This window comes from Panonychus citri, unplaced genomic scaffold, assembly GCF_014898815.1.
Source record: "Panonychus citri isolate SS breed McGregor unplaced genomic scaffold, ASM1489881v1 Contig00138, whole genome shotgun sequence".
NCBI lineage: Eukaryota > Metazoa > Arthropoda > Arachnida > Trombidiformes > Tetranychidae > Panonychus > Panonychus citri.
The window spans coordinates 3620859-3635309 of NW_026515543.1; the positions used below are offsets into that span (position 1 = coordinate 3620859).

At 31.5% G+C, this 14451-nt stretch overlaps 4 protein-coding genes and 1 pseudogene across 4 annotated transcripts in view; 1 reads left to right on the top strand and 4 right to left on the bottom strand.

Moving 5' to 3' along the window:
- The window catches only part of LOC128393647 (mediator of RNA polymerase II transcription subunit 9-like), a 123001-nt gene that overhangs the window by 56583 nt on the left and 51967 nt on the right, over positions 1-14451 (bottom strand). The gene's annotated exons all lie outside the window — the stretch shown is intronic.
- LOC128393640 (progranulin-like) lies at positions 6441-10684 on the top strand. Its single transcript, XM_053353834.1, has 2 exons — positions 6441-6720; positions 9958-10684. Exons 1-2 carry the CDS (start codon positions 6615-6617, stop codon positions 10461-10463), a joined length of 612 nt encoding a protein of 203 aa, XP_053209809.1. The 5' UTR covers positions 6441-6614; the 3' UTR covers positions 10464-10684.
- LOC128393628 (uncharacterized) lies at positions 7394-9783 on the bottom strand (annotated as a pseudogene).
- On the bottom strand, positions 10780-11991 carry LOC128393637 (protein rtoA-like). Its single transcript, XM_053353828.1, has 3 exons — positions 11559-11991; positions 11297-11488; positions 10780-11220 (listed from the first exon to the last, which is right to left on the bottom strand). Exons 1-3 carry the CDS (start codon positions 11719-11721, stop codon positions 10859-10861), a joined length of 717 nt encoding a protein of 238 aa, XP_053209803.1. The 5' UTR covers positions 11722-11991; the 3' UTR covers positions 10780-10858.
- LOC128393632 (ER membrane protein complex subunit 3-like) lies at positions 12929-14448 on the bottom strand. Its single transcript, XM_053353824.1, has 2 exons — positions 13899-14448; positions 12929-13788 (listed from the first exon to the last, which is right to left on the bottom strand). The coding sequence occupies exons 1-2, from the start codon at positions 14103-14105 to the stop codon at positions 13198-13200; spliced, it is 798 nt and encodes a 265-aa protein (XP_053209799.1). The 5' UTR covers positions 14106-14448; the 3' UTR covers positions 12929-13197.

Here is a 14451-nt window from a genome sequence, read left to right on the forward strand (position 1 = left end):
TTGGTACATATTCGAATAATCGCATTTTTCACAACTTTTCATAATCGAAACAGCTCGAAAAATATATTGAATTGAAGGTAAAAACTGGTCATTAAAAAATATACTAATTTCAAGAAAATAAATTCAAAATTATAATAACCACGAAAGTTTGAAAAGATTACTTCCATTCTTTACCGGTCATACCTTATTAACCTCCTTGAAGGTAATGCATTAAGAACTTAGCACCAAAAAGGTGGCCCTTCGGGCAATGGGAAGGGGGGGCACGAACTGTTCAGTCAATATCGAGTCACCGACCACCGTAATCGATAGAGCACTTTTCGAAATGGGTAAAAATCGATATTATAGCTGCCACCTTTTCCGTTTCCGTTTTTGGTCGCTAATTCAAATTCTAACGAATTTTACGTTTTTGCCACTTTTAACCGGTATTTTAGAGTTTATTTTTTTTAATGAATTTTCCAGATCCATACTATCAATACCAGACTATAATCAGATCAAATTTTACAAGAGTAGACGGAAGAAAGCGAAGAACAAGAGTTTCAGGATTACGAATAATCATCTCAGCACGCACTGTACAATAACTTGTTCTAAAATTATGAATTTTTTTTCGATAAAAGCATTACAAACCGAATCTTATTGATGAGTAAGACGTTCTCACCCTTTTTTAAATAATGAAATTCGAATCTGAAGAAATCAGTTTCAATCAATTTGTGATTCTTAAAGATTGTTTAGAACAGTCAAATTAATTTCTTCTAGATTTATCGTCGTATCTGTCGTAAATTTGATTTTAGTTTAAATTTAAAAGGCATCTGAGGCTCGTTTTCACCAACCGTAATTAAAAGCAGTAATCAACTAATCCTGAGTAGAGATGGGCGATTATTCCTGTAACGAAATAAACCAATGACTAATGGATTTAATCACCCTAACAACCCGAAAGAGTTGACCTACGCAAGAAATTTCCCTCTCTTCTTCTAACCTTCAATTAATTACTTTAATTACCCTTAAATAAACCATAGATTAAGATATCTCCTTATCTCCCTCTCCCTCTCCCTCTCCTTTTCCTTCACTTGTCTTTATCTCTCTCATCCCTTGTTATTCTTATGATTGAAGTAAATCAATTAACCTTTAAAGGGTAATATTATAACCGTTATAATCAAAGAGTAAAGAAGAAGAGACTTCAGCTCTATGAGGAAATTTATTTTCCTCCTAAGGTCGGAGGTAATGCATTAAGCATTTAGCACCCGGGAGGGTGGCCCTTGTGGGCGCTGAGCTAAACGCTCAGTTTGTACAATTTTTGCTTCTATTATTTTTACGATTTCATTTAAAATCTTTAGTTTGTTTACAATATTTTCTTCATTCATTAAATACCAGTCCTCCAATCGTAAGTGTCTTGTCTTGGATTCATCAGCTCGGTTTTTGAACAGTGAGATTGTTTAAAAGACATCAGGCCTTTTTGCCTTAGAATTAAAGTATGAAAATTTTTCAGTTTTAATAATTTTTGAGCTTATGCGTTAAAACAAATCAACACGTATTTTTTAATTTTTTGATCTGACTTGCAGATTTCGTAAAATTCACCAAAAACGGAAAAATGGTCTGAATTGTTTTGTGATCGAATTAATATAGCTGGTCTTGGTATCAAACGAAAGCTCTTGAGCTGTTCTTTAAGAAAAATATATATTTGCAATTTTTTTTGAACGTGAGGCTCGTTAGACACAGAAAACAATGTTTTTTTCATTCCGACTTGAATAGCATCTTTGGACTACCCTGAGGACCAACTTTTCTGCACATATTCTGATAGATCTTGATCTGGTCTATAAGAAAATGAAATATAAAAAGGTGCCGACTGGCGCCTTTTCGAAAAAATCGACAAAAACTAAGATTAGCGTTGTAAAGCGGTAAAGTGGCCTCGGCATACCCTGAGGACCAAGTTTTTAGTACGGTTCCATACAGAAGTGTAACGTAAAAAAGTTACTTGATGAGTGATAAATGAATTAAATAAATTGAGTACACAATAAGAAGAACTTTAACTAGTATAATTGAACTTTTATTATCCAATGGTTGATTAAATGATTGTAATGAATTACACAGATTATTGGAATGGGTTAACTTAATTAAAAGGACGATGACAAGATGAAATCTATTAGAATGTTTTAACTTGAATGTTGTGATGATTCTAAAAGAAGTGAACATTCTATTAGTAAGTGATCTGGTTTTCAGGATCATCGAGAGTCACGAGTGTCTCGTGAGTAGAAGGTTTATTCATCTTTGTCGGTTAGTAATAAAGATTTAGGTTGATTAGTAATTAATGATTATGATCCAAATATAGTAAAGACCATATATTGATTAACACAAGTTATTGATTATGGAAGGAAGTAATCCTAAATAAGGGTTAATTGGTTATTGATTATTGATAATGGACGGATTTATCCTTGTACGGGTTTGTAACCAGTGATGAATAATTAGATCGAAATTTACGTTACAGAAGCAATGTTAGTCAATCCAAAAATCGAATCGAAAAATTTTTTGACTTGGATTGCGCCTTTTCGAGATAAATAGGTGATAACTTGTTAGAGTCAGGGTCCATTATCTCGAAAAGGCGAGTCAGATCAAAAAATTAAAAAATACGCGTTGATTTGTTTTAACTCATAAGCTCAAAAATTAAATAAAATAACATCAAAAAGTTTAGGCTAAAAACAGTCAAAAATGCCTGATGTCCTTTGAATATGAAATAGGTATCATTAGGTTGAGACGAAGGCCAAGATCAGGTCCAAAAAAGTTTAACTCATTAGGTTCGTCATGAAAAAGAGAAAATAAAATTAGAGAAGAGAAATTTGAAATTTGTATCAAATTAAGTGCCAAACAGTAATAAGAAGAGACTGCAGACTACAAAAAAGCAAGAAAATTAGTTCACACCGATGAACCAGGTGGAGCTCAAGTAAATAGCAAAAACTGCAGCAAGTCAATGGAGATTTAATTAGTCAATTTTTCTAATTAATTATTATTCTAATGATTATTTTCATAATTTTTTTGCGAAATTAATACTGAGCTTACTTCTTTACGATCATTTAGTCCAAAAATTCGTTTAGAATTCGTAACAAAATACCTAAAGCGTTCGACTTATCTGACCTAAACATCGCTTTGGCCTGATAATTGTAGATATTTCTAGTCTGTAAAAGTCTAATTTTCTGAAAGCGCATAAAAAGATGTCCTTGCTCTGTTAATTTCATTCCTAAAAAGTCTACAAATGCTGAGAAAAAGTGATCTAAAGTTTCGACTTTGAACGCAATTTGCTCGAAAATTAACGATCAGATCACAATGAAATTTTTAACAAACGAGTTCTTTCTCATGTCCCTACAAAACTCATAAGTTCCAATTCTTAACTCAAAAGTCCATTTTCTCAACGTATCGACCATTCTTACTATCTACTTGTGTCTCCGCCTGGTTGATCGGTGTGAACTAATTTTTTTGTGAGAGCTATCAACTGCTCTCTCTTGCTATTACTCTTTGTTAAGCGCTCAGTTTTGTACAGTGATTGTGTTTTTATTTTTAGGTTTGTATTCGATAAGTTTAAATTTGAAAGGTATCTGAGGCTTTGAGTGTGGTTTTGGTTTCTTTGTTAGGTTATCAACAAAACTTACCAAGAAACACAAAAATGGTTGAAGTTATTATGACGCAATAATAGCTTAGTTTTAAGAGTAACAAAAACAACTAAAGTAGCTGTTTAACTATCATAATTTTGGTATCAACTTGATCCTTGTGATGGGATGAACAATAATAACACAAAATTTAATTTTAAATTCACAGGTAAAGTTAATTAAATTAAAAATTATCAAGAGCGAAAAAAGTTAATCTTTCTCCTTAAAAGGAAAAGAGAAGTTGCAAAACATTTGGATCAGATTGCTCTTTTTCAATGGTCAAAGAGAAGAGAAATTGAGGACGATGTGTAAAAAGTGGACTTTTTAATTAAGAGTTGAGACTTTTTGTATTTGAAAGGCCACTAATGAGAAGTCTAAATATATATATTTCTTTCTGATCTGATCGATAGTTTTCGAGAAAATCGAGTTCGAAGTTTGATGCTCTTTTTATCAAGCATATTTTTTTAAGGAAAATTGTCACAAGAGCCTCCGGCCACAGTTCCGTTGTATTGTAATAAATGGACCTTGATTAGTCCAAGTATCAATACTTTAATGTTATTTTAATAGACATTTTCTGAAAGAGCATCAAAAGTTGTCATTCAATTTAAAATTTCATGATCTGAAAACGCGTCATTACTGAGAAAAATTGACCTGAAGTTCTAACTTCTAACTCGATTTTCTCGATTAGATCAGAAAAAATGTAATATAAAAGGGTATCAAATAACAGAATAAAACAGATTTCTAAGGCTATTCATCGCCAACGAGTCTCACTCTCTTCACCGAGACTTTGTCATCATTTTTTGTGACATTTTGGAGTCCACGATGACAATTAGTCTTCTGTCCCGATGAAAAAGTTTAAAGTCATTCTTGTAAAGTTCAAATAAAGTAACCACAACATCAACCAGTTAATTATTTTATGCTTTATTCTGAAAAAAAATGCTAAATAAACAATTGTTAACAATTAGTTTTGAGTTAAGAGTTGAAACCAAAGAGTAATGAAGTATTACTACTTCAGGTCAATTTTTCTCAGTAATGACGCGTTTTCAGATCATGAAATTTTAAATTGAATGACAACTTTTCATGTCCTTACAGAAAATTAAATTTGTTTTTTGAAAAAAATATCCAAAGTGCTCCGGCCACAATTCCGTTGTATTTAAATAAATGGACGGCGATTAGTCCCAAGTGTCGAGAATGATCTGAAACTTATTTTTGAGACTATTCTAGTATGGGCTAACATCATGGATCGAGCACTTTTTTCATTTGATCAACAATTGAGAGAGTGGCCTTTGATCTTCGAGGGCTAATATCTCCGAAACTACAATACTTAGAAATGTCTGAATAAGTCAAATCATCGTCATTTAATCAAAGCTATCAGAAGCAATAGTTTTTTGGCCTTAAAATACAGTCACTTTTGCTAAAAATAGTTTGACAATGTTTGATGAAACCGTATTTCATTCGAGCAAACATAAAACATTTGGGTGTTTATAACTTGGGTGTAGTATAATTTTTAACTAACTTTAGTCTCAGCTAGACCATCACTTTTTAAGGCCTCCTCTTTTTAAGCCTAAGTGCTCGATCCACGATGTTAGCCCATACTACAGGGCAATTCAGCTATTTTTACTGATGCTTTTTGCGATTTTCTCAGCAACTAAAAGTCAGAGAGACACGAGACTTGAGTGGTATGAGTTTGAGCGATACTTGTTTGTTGTATCAAAAGATCAAGGTCATTCAGGTCATCGGTAAAATAACACGTTTCAAGGTCATCTGAAGGTGCCACAGTTATTCTTCACATTTTTTAATCCTGAAAATGAGTTAAGATATCCTTGCTGTCACATGATCTTGAGATATTACAGTTTAATTGAATAACTGCTGAAAATCTTCTATGCAATAAATTTATCATAACGTGCATTGCAAAGCTCATAGAAACCTCAAAACTTGTCAGTAGTGTCCGGTAAAAATAGCTGAATTGCCCTGTATAAAAACTAAGATAGCACGATTGTTGATGCTTTCTTTGTGAACAAATTTAATATTGTGACGGTATCGGGGTTCGAGTACCTTAGAGAGAGAGAGAGAGAGAGAGAGAAGAGAGAGAGAGAGAAAACTTTGATCAGCTTTTACAAAGTAAAAGCTAAGAAATCAAAGTTAGAGAGATGTAGACTAGAGAAGATCTCAAAGTAAACATAATTTTAATTTCATTTTGTCTCTGCTTATATACAAAATTGAGAGTGAGTCTTTTCATCATCATCATCTTATCTTTGACCAATGGTCAGTTAGTTCAGGGTAAGGTGATGATGATGATTACAACACAATGTTGAGCAATCAACAGTCACCATCATCAACCAATTGTTATTGTTGATTGTGTGTTGGTGATGATTGTTGATTGTAGGTGGTTACAATCAGGGGAGAGAAGTTGATCTCACAATATAAAAAAAAAATTTTCGAATTAAGTCCAGAAATCGAGGCCGAATTTTCGGCGATGCAAAAATTTCGTTTCTCGCGCTTTTTTCTGAAACCACGCCTTTTTACCCTCTGAACTTTTCGGCCTTAGTGCAACTAAATAAGGTCTATCTGATGGTATTAAATTTAAATTATTTAAACACACGAGGTTATTTAATAAGATGTCAAAAATCGGGAGTTCAATTAAAAACACCCTGTACATCATTTTCGCTACGAATAAAAAGAGAAAAAAGGAAAACGAATCGAATTGAATTGTAATTTTTATCTATTCGATTCTAATGATTTGAATTGGTTAACTAATTGCGAAATCAATTCTATCAAATCACGAGAAAAGAAAGAGAAAATTTCGACAAACACTTATTGGATTTTCTCTTCTCAAAGCGGATAAGTGGATGAGCTTCACTTCATCTCAAGACATTGAATCATCTGTTTGTTATTCTCGATCCAGTTAATCATTTGTGATTTTCTTTTCTCCTTCTAACTGCTAATCAACCAGAGAACAATTAATTTCTGTTTACTGTAATCATGTACTTTGCTTATTTGACTGGTATTCTTTTTACCTTAATTGTAACAACACCAACAAAAGTAACATCACACAGAGAAAAATGTATTGGTTTAAATTGTTCCCAAGGTAAGAATTAATTTCTTTTCTTTTCTTCTTTTTAAATTCTAAATTCTATTAATATTTGATTATAATAGTAATCTAGTTAACTAAACCTTTGTATTAAATGATTTTTCATTAGAAAATTAGTAAAACAATAATAATAATCTCCAAGTGATTTGTTTATGTTTTTGTTTTTCTCTGGTTCCTTTTTTCCCTATGTTTTGGGTCACCTACTAATCTTGTTTACTTTTTTATTGACCATGTTGATGATTTAGTTAATTTCTTTTCTAAATTATTCATCATTACTTTCTACGATCTATGTACTACCCTTCAGACTTGATTTATGTGATACAATTAAGGCAATGTCAACAATTAGAATTTCTTTCAATTCTTCTGAAATTATCTCTTCATCTTCTAGTATCTTCCATCTTTTTTACCATCGTCAAGATTTCTGTTGTTGTCAAGCTAAATGAAAGAAAACTTCGACACAATTTACTAATTCTAATCAATTAACTGTGTCTGATTCTCGTTTGAATTGACAATCTATCAAGTGTTGGCTGTTACTCTCTCAGAAAATTGTCAACATCTCTTCATTCATCATGAGAGGTTAGGAAATATATTTGATAAAAGAAAACAAAGTCTTCCAAATTATCAGTAAACCTAAAAAGATACCAGAATAATTAATATTATTTTCTGTTTATTTAATTAAGTGATTGATTACATTACATTTTCTTTCTTTTTCAAATCAAATTATTACCAATGTAAACATTTCCATTGAGATTATTTTCTCAATTCGGTTGATAGTAATGATAATCTAGTTGAAAGTTCAATAAGATGGATGAGAATTGATAAAATGTTCAATGCAATATAAACATGAAACAGAATCAGAATCCCGGGCAATGCAAGAGGTAAGATATTCTGATCACCTTCATCCGATTCGAGATTCATTTTAATTAGATCAAATCGATTAACCTGTAAGAATGGTATACTTAACATGAATTGGTCTAGAACTTGACCAAGTACTCTATTGAAAATTCCTCCTTGAAGTGCCTTCAAGGCCCTGAAAGCGATAGATAAACGAGAGAAAGAGAGAAACGGGGGTCAAACTTGATTTGGAATTGGAAAAAAATGATTAACTTACAAATCGGAGAGACGTCTCTTTGTTTCATCGACATTATCTCTTGGATTAACGATATAAGCCAATAAACCTCGATGATAAGGTTTCTTGGAACGATAAATTTTCGCTACATAAGTGTTACCCAAAGCGGAAGGTATAATCATCCCCGAGTGACCTGCTCTCTCTGAGACCAGGATAGCATATTTTGGTGATAATGTTTCAAATATATCGGTCGATGTGAGGCCAAAAGGTTGAGTTGATTTTTTCCTATTCGCCAATTTAAAAACTTCCCGATGTTCATGAGTAACTCCCGTTTGAAATAGTTCAAATAACGATAGTCCCTCCAGAAATATCGGTATCTTATCCTGAACGACAACATCTCGAAGTGTATCAATTTTACCTTGATTTTCACCGGTAATTGTACTTGTATTAAATGTAGCATTAAATAGAGTCAAAGAAACTAACAATATGAAACTTTGATAAATTCTGATTAGAGTTAAATTGTTTTGCTGATCAGGATTGAATTGTCCAAATAGTATAGCCAAATAGCTTGAAAAAGTTTGAAACAATTTTAAACAAAATCCATTAGTTGATAGTTTTTTGGTCAACACAATTGCTGTTTCCAATGCATAGGTAACAATTAAAACGGTTAACCAAATAATCATCAAATCAAAGACAATTAAACTCTTCGAAATGTCCTGAGTGGACCTAACTGATGAATAAGGTATACTGTAGATGTAATAACTTTCCTCATTAATAACTGGTGAAAGCCAACCGGGTGGTTCAGGGGTTGTCAAAGGTATCGGTATAATTGCAGTATCAGCCGTCTAAATTGTTAACAATTAGAGTTCAATTTACCCGCACAATTAAGGTAACTTTTTACTCACTCTATTCTGAATCATACCAAGGACACCATCATGATAGCCCGTTGGTGTCAATCGTCCGACTTGTCCATGTTTGGCTATTTTCAAATTGATTCTGTTGAATTATTCATGTAGTTAATTTGCTTTGATTGTAATTAAATTTAATTAAACTTACCTGAAGAATCCAAAGTAACCAATATCATTGAGGAGTTGCCGAAGTGGCCTTAGAATCGGAATATACTCTCCATTTTCAACTCGAAATAAATTCGTTATCGGAACCTTTTTATTCAAAACAAACATATCATTTAATTGTTTGGTTAATTGTTGATTGAATATCATAAACTGTTCACTTACTTCAAATGCTGCGACAGTTAAATTAATTTGATTTGATTTTCCATTCATAATTTTAGAGAAAAATTTTTATTCTCAATATCTCAAGTTTTTCATTCAATTTTTGATCTAAATATATTATCTTTTACTACTAAATTGTGACAATTTAAACCTAGTTAGTTTCATTGTTTTTCTTTACCATTTGATGATTCAGTTAAATTACATCATTAATATTTCATCATTCTAATCATGTGTGAAAGGAAATCCAACAAATATACTTTGTAATCATAATTAGTTTCTATCACGAACGTTAATTAGTCAATTTGTAAGTTGAAACTTGTGTTGACTATTATAATTTACCATTGATTGTTAATGATGATGATGCTAATTAATATTTAATTGATGAGGTTGAAACAAGAAAAAAAACAACTAATTTTTAAATTGTTATTTCTTCCCTAATTAAGTTAAGTACAATTGTAGTTTCAATTTAAAATCTATCTTATTGATCTCCCCATCTAAATGGTATATCAACAATTAACTTTTTCTTTAACTTCAATCTACCAATAGATTAATTTTTATTATATCAATTAAATTGCTTGTAAGTTGTAACGATTATCAAAAGTACATAGAAATTAATGTTACTTTTTACTTTTTACTTTTATTTTTCCTACTTTAATCATCTTAATTGTCTTATATCATCTCAAAATGGTAAATTGTTTATTGGAGTCGAATCAAAATTGATATAATCACCAATTGTTTGATTACCTTAATGGTAAACAATTAGCTAACTAGTAATCATATACAAAAGTAATTTTCTAGCCTTTAATTTTACTCTGAACCTCTTAACAATTAACTGATTATGGTTGAATGTTGAATATTGATTAGTATTAAAACTGTTAACTAGTAAATTGGGTGTTATTTAATTGTTTTAATTTTCTCCTTTTTCAATTTCAGGCATTACAAAAATCCGAATCGTTGGTGAGCTTGAAGGTTCCAACTATACGAAAACTTGTCCCGACAATAGGACAATTTGCGAGGACGACGAAACTTGTTGTGCTGTGACAATCGGAGGATATGGATGCTGTGATCCCGATCATAGTAAATGCTGTGGTGATGGTGTCCATTGCTGTCCAAACGATCGAGTGGTCAAGCCTAAAATCCATCGAATCCCTTTGGTATCAAGTAATGTGAAATCAACTCTTGGCCAATTGAATAGAGTTGATGTTGACTTATTTAATAGTTCGAGTTCGATTGGTACACAATGTCCAGGGTCATCATTCGAATGCCAATCTCAGAATACCTGTTGCAAAGATCCACAAGGTAGTTGGGCTTGTTGTCCATACCCTAGTGCTAACTGTTGCTCTGATGGACTGCACTGTTGTCCAAACGGATATAAATGTCGATTAGATCTTGGCAAATGTGTTCGTTCAAATAAAAAGACCATCTCACCTCGAAAATAAATGCAAATGAAAAGTGACCTTTACATTTATCACATCAAATCAATAATAATAATCTACTATGATTTTGATTGTTTATTTTGATCTTTTCTTTTCTCTTTTTTTCTCTATGGTGAAAAATATCACCAATAATCACAATGTAATCCAATACTCTTACGTTTTTAATCCAAAAAAGGTAAAGTTTAAGTTATGTATTAATAAAAGAAACAGTAAAATTAATCTAATAGATTAATCTAAAGATTCATTCAATACATTATAATAAGTCGATCTTTCCCGTCCTCTCGTACTTTTGGGTTAGTTGATGATAAATTCGTGAATACTTTTTTTAAGAATATCAACATTTATTTATGAAATTTCATTTTTTGCATAATTACAAAACTTATTTTCTTTGTACATTGTTAAAACCCTCCACCTATCGCACTCATTGCCATATTAATTAATTGTCCAGCATCACCGAGACCTCCACCTCCACCGCCTCCACTGTCACCGTCTTGAGCTAAGGCTTGAATCAGTTGTAAATATTGAGACCACTCTTGTTGGGTCATTCCAAAACTACCAGAGTTTGAACCAGAACTTGAACCAGAATTTGCACCAGAATTTGATCCTGACCCCGAATTCGAACCTGAATTAATATTAACCTCACTTCGGCCTTGTTCATCTACTCCACCATTACTTGGACCATAATGACCACTATTACCACCGCCGCCAGAAGATGGAGATCCGAATAGGAAGGAAAATATTTGTGAGAAAAAGTCATCACCTTTTTGTAGATTTTAAAGAAAAGAAAAAAACATCAAATGTAATCAACAATTCGACTAATCAACCAACTAACAAACCTTCATTTGCTCCATTGTAATCACCGAACATGTCACCATTTAAATTGTTCGAACCATATTGTCGTCCAAAATTCTTGTTATTACCGATTGAATTTAAATTGGTTCTATTTTCATTGCGATAATTTGATTGTCTTGTATAAGGTGTTGGAGCTAATTGACTGGAAAACCACCAACGAAATAAATCAGTATTCACTTAGATGATTATAAGAAACGAGAAATTATCGTTAAATCACAGAAAATCACAATTAATACTAATAATTACCTTGAGGGAATAATAATCTAGAGAAATCAGGTGATAAGAAACTATTGGAAGTAATTGTATTATTGATTATTCCTATTTGGTCCATTGGAATCGGTAAACAATTAACTGGAACATCAATCATATAAAAGGCAGAAATTAAATAAATTAACCAGAGTGTATCCATTACTTAAATTGATTGTAATTTGAAAACGTAAAGCAAATTAATCTTCAGTGATTGGAATTGTAAACTACAACTGAATCAAAATGAAATTCGGACCAATATTTAAGCAAATTCATTGGTGTGAATTAATTAATTTGGTCAACAATTTCCTTGAGAAATGTTTATCTCTTTCTGATGATTATCGTCCATGAAAATTAACAATTATGACAATTAAATCAACTAGAATGATGTGCAATTTTTTCATTTGTATCAAAACCAATCAAGAAGCGAGTAAATAAACAAACAACATTTGAATTTAATTGCGAAAAACAATCAAAACTATCAATACATTTATGATCTTGAATTGATAATCAAGAATAAACTAAATTGAGATTATTACTGAAAGAGAAATCAAATTTATAAACATTTATTAATAACTCATTTTCCCAATGGTTTTCTGGTTAAATGATCAATTGATTGTGATAAAAACAAGCAAGTAATTATACTAAATTAAAGTAAAACAATCTAGATATTTTGATTGATCAAATTTTTTCAAGTTCATTTTGGTAATTAAACTGAGAGTGACTTTGTCTGTTGTTTGTCTATGTCAATTAATTAAATTCAATCTGATTGATTGATTAGTTTACCAGTAAATTGAGTTTCAATAATCTCAACCAACATCTTCAATTTACACAATTTAATTGTTTCATTTTAACGCATAACCGATGACCATTACAATTAAGTGTTGGAAACAACTTTCAAGGCAAAATTTGCTATTAAAATGTCTCAAATTGTCAAGGATTTGAAAAATTATGTCACTTAATTATCCTAATCGTCATCTTAACCAACCCTTTCAACTGATTGTGATTGTCGCAAGGTGATGATTCTTTTTATCTCTTTAATTGTTACTCTTTCTCTTTGTTTAATTATTTTGATCACTGGAGTTTCACCTCAAAATATTATCCATCAATTTGGATTCGAAATGATTAAGAAAGTTCCAAGTGGATTGAAGAAAATGGTTAAAAAGGTGAGATCATTTTCTTCAGCTGATTACAAACCATTAAAACGACAAAAATCAGATTATCGAAAGTTACACAATCAAAATAAACCGAAAAAACGAATGAAAAAGGTCAAGAGAGTTAAAAGTTCTACAAATGGTAAAATATTCAAAGGTCATGTTGATTGCGCGTTTTGTGGTCGACGAAGAGTAAAGAAATTCAAAGATAAACGCTTGTCCAGTTCTGTGGTATTTAATGAATTAGTTTTGAAAGAAAAAGGGAACAATTAACTGTGTAAATTAAAATTGATTATTTGACCAAATGGAAAACAATTTGTACCTGTGAATTAATTGATTGATACCAGGATACATCCAGACGTATAAAAGGCGAAGAAGAAACAAAAAACGTTCAATCGATTGTAAATTGATTAATTTCATCGTACAAATTGTAGCCTAGCAAAAATTTAAATATAAGTCCAGTAATTAAATGGATCTTTGCTAAATCAACTTCTAGGTTCACTTATTGTTGCTGGACTAAATTCTGATGGTGATTGTTGATTACCAATACTTTTCTCTCCAATTAAATCATTTTCAGCATTTTTAAGTGCCCATTGATGATCACTTATTTCTAGTGCTTCCCATTCAGCTTTAAACGCTTGTTTTGGATCTGGTGGCATCGCCATTGCAGCTCCGGACATTTGATCTTGCATCATTCGCGTTTGATCAGCAGCATTATTTTCGCCTAATACTAATGTGTAAATGCTTCGTAAACCGAAAACGTTCAAGAAATACCAACTCGCAGAGGAGACCCAACTTGCGTCTAAGGACATCAATTCAATTCCACGTTGTAACATGGGCTTGAATCGAAGTGTTAATGGAAAAGGTACTTTGGTACAGACGAATCCAGAGAAGGTCCAATTAATCCAACCTCCAATCAAAATCATTGGTAAAACATTGGTCAAGTTTCCTTTTAACATATCGGTCATCATTGATGGATCTGACATTGGATTAGGAGCTTGAGCAGGTCGACGAGATCCAGCTTTAAGGTAACCAGTTTCTTCATTATTTAAGTAATGTCGTCTCATTAGGAAACTCTGTGATTAAAATTAATTTATCTTCCAATTAGATTTCAACAATCAATAGGAAATGAAGGAAACAATATTGGTGTAAACCCTTCATGACAAATCTTATATCAATATCTTACCTGTTTTGGGATAAATTTACCATTTTCACGGAGATATCTACTTCTGATCAACAATTGACTGTCTTGTACTTGATGTAATTCAATATTTTTAGTGGATGAAATCAAAATGGACACATAATGACGAAGAATACCAAATAAAAATGAAATAATAACAATAGGTAAGAAAACCCAGGCTCGGATAGAAGTATCCAATAAAAGCTCACTCATTTCTTTTAAGACAACTGGATAAAGAGTAACAATAAATTATTTAAAAAAGAACCAAATTAAATAGAATCACTAACAGCTACAACGGGGTAGATATTAATCAAAACAAGAACAATTATTTTGATTTAAATCAACAGTCAAAAGGTTTAAACCAATTCCAATGAGAGATTCACTTTGCAAGGTAAAGGATAAGTGAAACTTGAATCAATTACCAAATGTCCGAAACGTTAGATAGAAAATTTTACTTGAAACAAAATTTAAGTGAGCTTCAAACCATCATTTTACTAAAAAATTATTAATTAATTATTTAGAAACAATTAAGAAACTAAATTAATTAGAAAAACTGAAA